At 59.8% G+C, this 6920-nt stretch overlaps 1 protein-coding gene across 1 annotated transcript in view; it reads left to right on the top strand.

Moving 5' to 3' along the window:
* Positions 1 to 5901, top strand: part of PML (promyelocytic leukemia) — a gene marked incomplete at its 5' end in the record, with an annotated part of 12808 nt that extends 6907 nt beyond the window's left edge. The window contains 7 exon segments of the mRNA XM_009998181.1: positions 525 to 605; positions 694 to 901; positions 1985 to 2037; positions 3765 to 3921; positions 4025 to 4413; positions 5061 to 5217; positions 5321 to 5901. Coding sequence (XP_009996483.1) covers positions 525 to 605; positions 694 to 901; positions 1985 to 2037; positions 3765 to 3921; positions 4025 to 4413; positions 5061 to 5217; positions 5321 to 5901 — 1626 coding nt within the window.
* Positions 5902 to 6920: the final 1019 nt, after the last annotated feature.

Genomic DNA, 6920 nt, shown 5'->3' with positions numbered 1-6920 from the left:
GCTGAGGGGCACGTGGGGATGGGGTGTGGGGGGCAGAGGCTGGGGTTGGCAAGGGAGGGGGGACCAAAGCTGTCCTGTCCTTGCTGCAGCTCCTGGGCAGGTTTTTCCCTGCTGGGTGGGTGCTCTGGAGGCTTCAGTTCAGGATTGAAGTCCTGCCCTCTCCTTTGCAGGTACTGATTCCCAGGCTGTCCCTGGGGTCGAGGTGGCTGTGGAGAACAACCAGGTGAGGTGTCCCATGTTTTGTCCTGGTCGGGCTGCCATGCAGGGATGGTTCCTGCATTGGCCAAGATGTGGCTTTTCCCTTCCTCTGACCTTTACAAGCCTTCCCCAAGGATCTGCCTTCCATCCCCAGCCCATCACACCCATCTCTCCATCAACTGGAAGCCCTCAGGGCTGTTTCTCTGCCTGGGCAGGATACCCTCAACTTGTACCCAGCTCTGCCTGCTGCCTGGGACACTCCAGCCCTGCAGAGGGGTTGGTGGCCTCAAGTTTCACCTGAACATTGCTCTGTCTTCTCTCCACAGCCAGAGGAACTGGTCCAGCCTGAGAGCCCCTGTGTCTTGCCCACCTTCACCTTCAGCCTCAGGGACATGCACACGAGCCCAGTAAGCCCCACCCAGCCAGGCAGGAGCCTTTGGGGACCAGGAGGTGCCACCCTGGCACCTCACATCCCCCTTGCTCTCCTCTCTCCAGCCTCCCTCCAGCCAGAGGTCACACTGTGAGGAAGAGAAAGGGAACAAGGGGATGTCACCCAAGCGACTGAAGCTGGAGTCCAGCAACAGGCCAGGCCCCAGCAATCCCAGTTCAAACCAGTGGGAAGACAGAATGGGGCCCAGCACCTCCACGCCAAGGAAGAAGAGAATCAGGACCTGTACCACCAACAGCCACCGTGATGATACAGGTGGGGACATGGCTCTCCTTGTTACCCCATCTGTCCCTTCCCAGGGGGGAGGTCTCCCATCTTTCCCAGCATCTCTGCACCCCCATATACACAGAGCCTTGGCCAAACCCCCTTGGGTGAGAGAAACAGAGGGTGGGAGCTGCTTCCAGGGGGTGAACATCAGAACAACACTCAGGGATGGATGTGGGTGCTCCATCCAGCTCCGTGTCCTGCCTCCAAGGTGGGCAAACCCAAGCCTAGGGAAGAGCACAGCAGCAGGATGAGTGTGCAGGGAGACTCCCCTGCCTCCTGCTCCAGGAGCTCTGGATTTTCCTAGAGCAAAAAACTCCACCACTTGTAGCAAAACACGTTTTGTCCCTGAGTTAACCCAGCTTTGCTCCAGCATCCCACAGCCAGGGGTCCCCAGGCTCAGCTTTGCAGGAGGGAGGACAAAGTGCATCTTCTGGAGAGGCTGGTACAGGGTCCAGGGGGTGATGCAGCTGTGGAGAGGCTGGTACAGGGTCCAGGGGGTGATGCAGCTGTGGAGAGGCTGGTACAGGGTCCCTGGGGTGATGCAGCAGTGGAGATGCTGGTACAGGGTCCAGGGGGTGATGCAGCTGTGGAGAGGCTGGTACAGGGTCCAGGGGGTGATGCAGCGGTGGAGAGGCTGGTACAGGGTCCAGGGGGTGATGCAGCTGTGGAGAGGCTGGTACAGGGTCCCTGGGGTGATGCAGCTGTGGAGAGGCTGGTACAGGGTCCCTGGGGTGATGCAGCAGTGGAGAGGCTGGTACAGGGTCCAGGGGGTGAAGCAGCTGTGGAGAGGCTGGTACAGGGTCCAGGGGGTGATGCAGCAGTGGAGAGGCTGGTACAGGGTCCCTGGGGTGGAGGAGCAGTGCAGAACATGTCCCCCCCTCCATCCAAGAGCACCCAAAGCCTGGGTGGCCCATGATCCTGGGAGAAGCATTTGCCCCCTGCTCCAACAAGCAGGAAAATCAGCCCTCCCAGGGGAACGCTGCTGTGGGTCCAAAAAAAAAAACACAAAACCACCACAACCAACCAGTAAATCCCAGTTGTGAAGCTTCAGCACCCTCCTGTTCCCTCCAGCAGAAGACACCAGCATCATCATCAGCTCGGAGGACAGCGAGGAGGACGCGGCGGTGAGTGTGACACCGTAGTGCCCTGTCCGAGGGCAGAAGAGGCAGCTGCATCCCCCTCCCCTCGGGGGGGACTCTCCTTTCCTTCCAGCTCTGCTCCCACCCGGCCCTTCTCCCTTCCTCACCCCAGCCAGGCACTTACTTGTGGCTTTTTTCCCCCCACTCCAATCGCTGCCAGGAATTAGGGCACCCCGGGCCAGCCCAAATCTAGTCCTCCTTGGCATCTTTGGTGGTATCTCCTGGGCTGCTCTGGGGTGGGATCCCTCAACAGGATCCTCTTCCTTTTCACCTTGCTGGGAAGGTGGTCCTCAGCTTCCCCAAAACAATCAATAAATACCCATTTTCATGTCCAAACCCAAGTTGCACGGAGCAGCCGTGCTTGGGGAGTTCCCTCAGCCCTGCCCCAACACAGACTGAGAAGCTCCCAAGAGCCACCAGAGGGGGTAGGAAATCATCTGAACACCCGCCAGGGGGACGTTTCCAAGCTCCCCGTGATGACACCTCCCAGGGCTGATGCTGCCAGCTGTTTTGAGTGGCAACCAAACAGCCCCAGCCAAGGTGGTTAGATGATCCCTGCTGAGGTGCCCCCACCAGGAGCAGGGAATCCCTCTGGGGGTGAGCCTGGGTGATTTGGGGTCAGGGGGGATGGTGGGGTTTCCAGCCTGGCTTCATGAGGGGTTAAAAACTCCTCCCCCTTATTTTTTTTGTACAATCTGATGCAGAAGTTCTTATTCTTCAATAAAGCTGTTTCCAGATGAAAGCCCAGCTCCCTGCTGCCTTCCTTCTTCTGGTTCCTCTTGGCTGGTTTTTCTTTGCTCTCCTGATTCACCTCTCAAAAAAGGTTGTGGGGGCTAAAAGCCTCACTCCCTGCCAGTGCCAGAAGGTCCCTTAGCTGCTGGCTGGGAGAAATCCCCACGTGCTCCTTGGACCTAAGGGTGTAGCAAAGGTGCAGGTTGGCAACTAGAGAGGTCCCAGGGGTGTGGGCATCTCGGTGATGGTCAGAGGAGATGCTTGTCCTCACCCTTGAGGAGCCTTGCTGTAGGGTGTAGGTTCTGCTGAGCTTGGAGAGGCACCAGACCTCCTCTTTTCCTCCAAAGGTATCTCCTCCAAAGCCCAGTGGTGTCTCCTGGAGTGAGGTTGCTCCTCCCCTTGCCATCCGTGCAGGAGCTGATGTGCAGAAGGACACAGCGTGTCCCTGGCTCTGCACGTTGTCCCTCTGGCCATCGCCCCCATCCCACCTCCTGCTCAGGAGGAGCTGCACTCAGGGCTCTGCTGGTCCTCACTTGGCCCACACAAGGTATCTCCTCCAAAGCCCAGTGGTGTCTCCTGGAGTGAGGTTGCTCCTCCCCTTGCCATCCGTGCAGGAGCTGATGTGCAGAAGGACACAGCGTGTCCCTGGCTCTGCACGTTGTCCCTCTGGCCATCGCCCCCATCCCACCTCCTGCTCAGGAGGAGCTGCACTCAGGGCTCTGCTGGTCCTCACTTGGCCCACACCTTCCTTTTGGGCTCTCAGCAGGGCTCCCCCCATGGCCACCCCTCTCCTGAGCCACAACACACCCCCAACCCAACCCTGGCAGCACCAGGATGTCAAGCCCTGTGGTTTTCATGTCACCACACACAACCAGCTCCTTGCCCCTGGCCAGTGATGCACCCGAGGCTGCTCCTCATGCCTTCCCAGCCAGGTCCAAGCAGGCAGATGGGACTTGCTTCCCTTCTCCACTCTCTTGCAGGCCTCCAGCAAGCCCAAGGACAGCAAGAAGCCCTCCAGCCCAACGTGGTCCAGGAGTGGCACCTCACCCCACCCCAGCACCAGCCCCACCAGCCCCTGGGATGACGGGTGGGAGCCGAGCACCTTGGTGTTCCTCAGCTTGAAGGTTGACCAGAAAAGTGAGCATTTACCTTTCCAGGGCACAGAGGGCTTGGGGGGGACGGGACACAGAGAGGGACCCCCCCAAATACTGACTCCAGCCTGGTCCTTTCCCCTCTGCAGCCCAACGCATCACGGAGGTGGCAGCGACCAGTGGTGACAACACCTTCAAGATGCTGGTTCAGACCCCTGAGTCGGTGCTGACACTGCTCTCCCAGGGTGTCTCCATGGAGGTGGGGATGCAGAACCTCCTCGGGTACCTCTCCTCAATCCCCAGGCCCATCCTTGTCATCTATAACTTCTGGGCACTGGAGCTGCCTGCTTTCTTTAAAGCCCTGGACACCACGGGCAGGAAAGTGGACTTTTGCCACACAGTGGGTGGTTACATGGACATGTTGTCCATGATCAAGGAAAAACTGCCCGGAGCCCCTTCCTACAAGCTCAAGAACCTGCTGCAAGAGCACCTGGGCCAGCAGCTCAATTCCTGCCTCACTCCCTGCCAGTGCCAGAAGGTCCCTTAGCTGCTGGCTGGGAGAAATCCCCACGTGCTCCTTGGACCTAAGGGTGTAGCAAAGGTGCAGGTTGGCAACTAGAGAGGTCCCAGGGGTGTGGGCATCTCGGTGATGGTCAGAGGAGATGCTTGTCCTCACCCTTGAGGAGCCTTGCTGTAGGGTGTAGGTTCTGCTGAGCTTGGAGAGGCACCAGACCTCCTCTTTTCCTCCAAAGGTATCTCCTCCAAAGCCCAGTGGTGTCTCCTGGAGTGAGGTTGCACCTCCCCTTGCCATCCGTGCAGGAGCTGATGTGCAGAAGGACACAGCGTGTCCCTGGCTCTGCACGTTGTCCCTCTGGCCATCGCCCCCATCCCACCTCCTGCTCAGGAGGAGCTGCACTCAGGGCTCTGCTGGTCCTCACTTGGCCCACACCTTCCTTTTGGGCTCTCAGCAGGGCTCCCCCCATGGCCACCCCTCTCCTGAGCCACAACACACCCCCAACCCAACCCTGGCAGCACCAGGATGTCAAGCCCTGTGGTTTTCATGTCACCACACACAACCAGCTCCTTGCCCCTGGCCAGTGATGCACCCGAGGCTGCTCCTCATGCCTTCCCAGCCAGGTCCAAGCAGGCAGATGGGACTTGCTTCCCTTCTCCACTCTCTTGCAGGCCTCCAGCAAGCCCAAGGACAGCAAGAAGCCCTCCAGCCCAACGTGGTCCAGGAGTGGCACCTCACCCCACCCCAGCACCAGCCCCACCAGCCCCTGGGATGACGGGTGGGAGCCGAGCACCTTGGTGTTCCTCAGCTTGAAGGTTGACCAGAAAAGTGAGCATTTACCTTTCCAGGGCACAGAGGGCTTGGGGGGGACGGGACACAGAGAGGGACACCCCCAAATACTGACTCCAGCCTGGTCCTTTCCCCTCTGCAGCCCAACGCATCACGGAGGTGGCAGCGACCAGTGGTGACAACACCTTCAAGATGCTGGTTCAGACCCCTGAGTCGGTGCTGACACTGCTCTCCCAGGGTGTCTCCATGGAGGTGGGGATGCAGAACCTCCTCGGGTACCTCTCCTCAATCCCCAGGCCCATCCTTGTCATCTATAACTTCTGGGCACTGGAGCTGCCTGCTTTCTTTAAAGCCCTGGACACCACGGGCAGGAAAGTGGACTTTTGCCACACAGTGGGTGGTTACATGGACATGTTGTCCATGATCAAGGAAAAACTGCCCGGAGCCCCTTCCTACAAGCTCAAGAACCTGCTGCAAGAGCACCTGGGCCAGCAGCTCAATTCCTGCAACACGTTGGCCACAGCCAAAGCCCTGCAGGAGCTGTGGTGGGTCCTGGAGCTCCCTGCCCAGCCCGAGGTGGGGCCAATGCTGACCCACTGCAACCTGCAGAGCTACACCATGCTGCTGCCCTTGGTGCACGAGAAGCTGCTCACCAGGAGGGCAGCCAAGACCCTGGCCCGTCGCGACCTCATCCTCTACAGGCTGAAAGAGGTCTTGCCATGAGCTGAGCTGGCCAGGTCTCAGCTGAACCAGGCCAGGGAACACCCAGCGTGGCCCCACCTGGGGCTCTCAGACCCTTCTCTGCTCCACAGCACGGGGTTGAAAAGGTCCAGGATGCTCTAGAGGGAAGAAAACCAGCCCATCAGATGAAGAATACCCTTCTGAAATAAACCAGGTACCACGAGCCAAGTGTCACTTCTTGGGGTGTCCCCACCCCTCCTGTTCCCAGCCAGGTGGGACAGGGAGATACCTCACCCTGCTGGGGTGTGTGTGACAAGGCAGTGAGGGACACAGGCCACCAGGTGTCCTCTGTGTACAGCAGCACACGGGCCAGGGCTGGGGACCCACTGGTGCCAACCACCCCCCACGCATCCCTGGGGCCCCCCCTGCTCCCTCCCTCCCTGTGCCCATCACCGGGGCGTCTGATCTGCTGCATTTGGGGGGTGTGTGGGTCCTCCGAGGGGCTGGAAGTGGGTGAAGAAGGCAGGGAAGGGTTGAAGAGGATGAGAGGATGAGGAGGGAGCATCCAGGGGGGAGGAGGGGGGGGGACGTGATCCCCACCCCATCTTTTGGGAGCCCCAGCTGGGAATAAGATGTGTTCCCAGAGCTGTGACCTCCTGGAGGGTTGGAGGGGGGGTCGTGGCCAGCAAGGTGGGATTTAGACAAGGGGACCTGCTGCCTTCCCTGGGGATCGAAGTCCTTCTGGGATCAGGACAGACCCAGCCCCCTCCAGGAGGCAGAGATCCCAAGGGAAGCACCCAACCCCTGCTTTGTCACCCAGTGTCACCTCCCAGCGGCTTCCCTGGTGTGTGACACAGGAGCAGCCTCTAGCTGGGGCCCAGGAGGAGGAGAGCAGAGCCCATCTGGCCCCTCTCAACCCTCCTCCTCCAAACCTTGGCCAACAAGTCAGTGGGCTGCGGGAACCAGAGGAGTTGTTTCTTCACCCTGAGCTGCTGTCAAGCTCCTTCATCCGGCTGGAAAAGGATCTAGCACCCTGGGGTGGGGAGGGGGGGGGGGACAGG

This window comes from Chaetura pelagica, unplaced genomic scaffold (assembly GCF_000747805.2).
Source record: "Chaetura pelagica isolate M959 unplaced genomic scaffold, ChaPel_1.0 scaffold2065, whole genome shotgun sequence".
In the NCBI taxonomy this organism is placed as follows: Eukaryota; Metazoa; Chordata; class Aves; order Apodiformes; family Apodidae; genus Chaetura; species Chaetura pelagica.
This window is presented reverse-complemented; position numbering and strand designations above follow the sequence as displayed.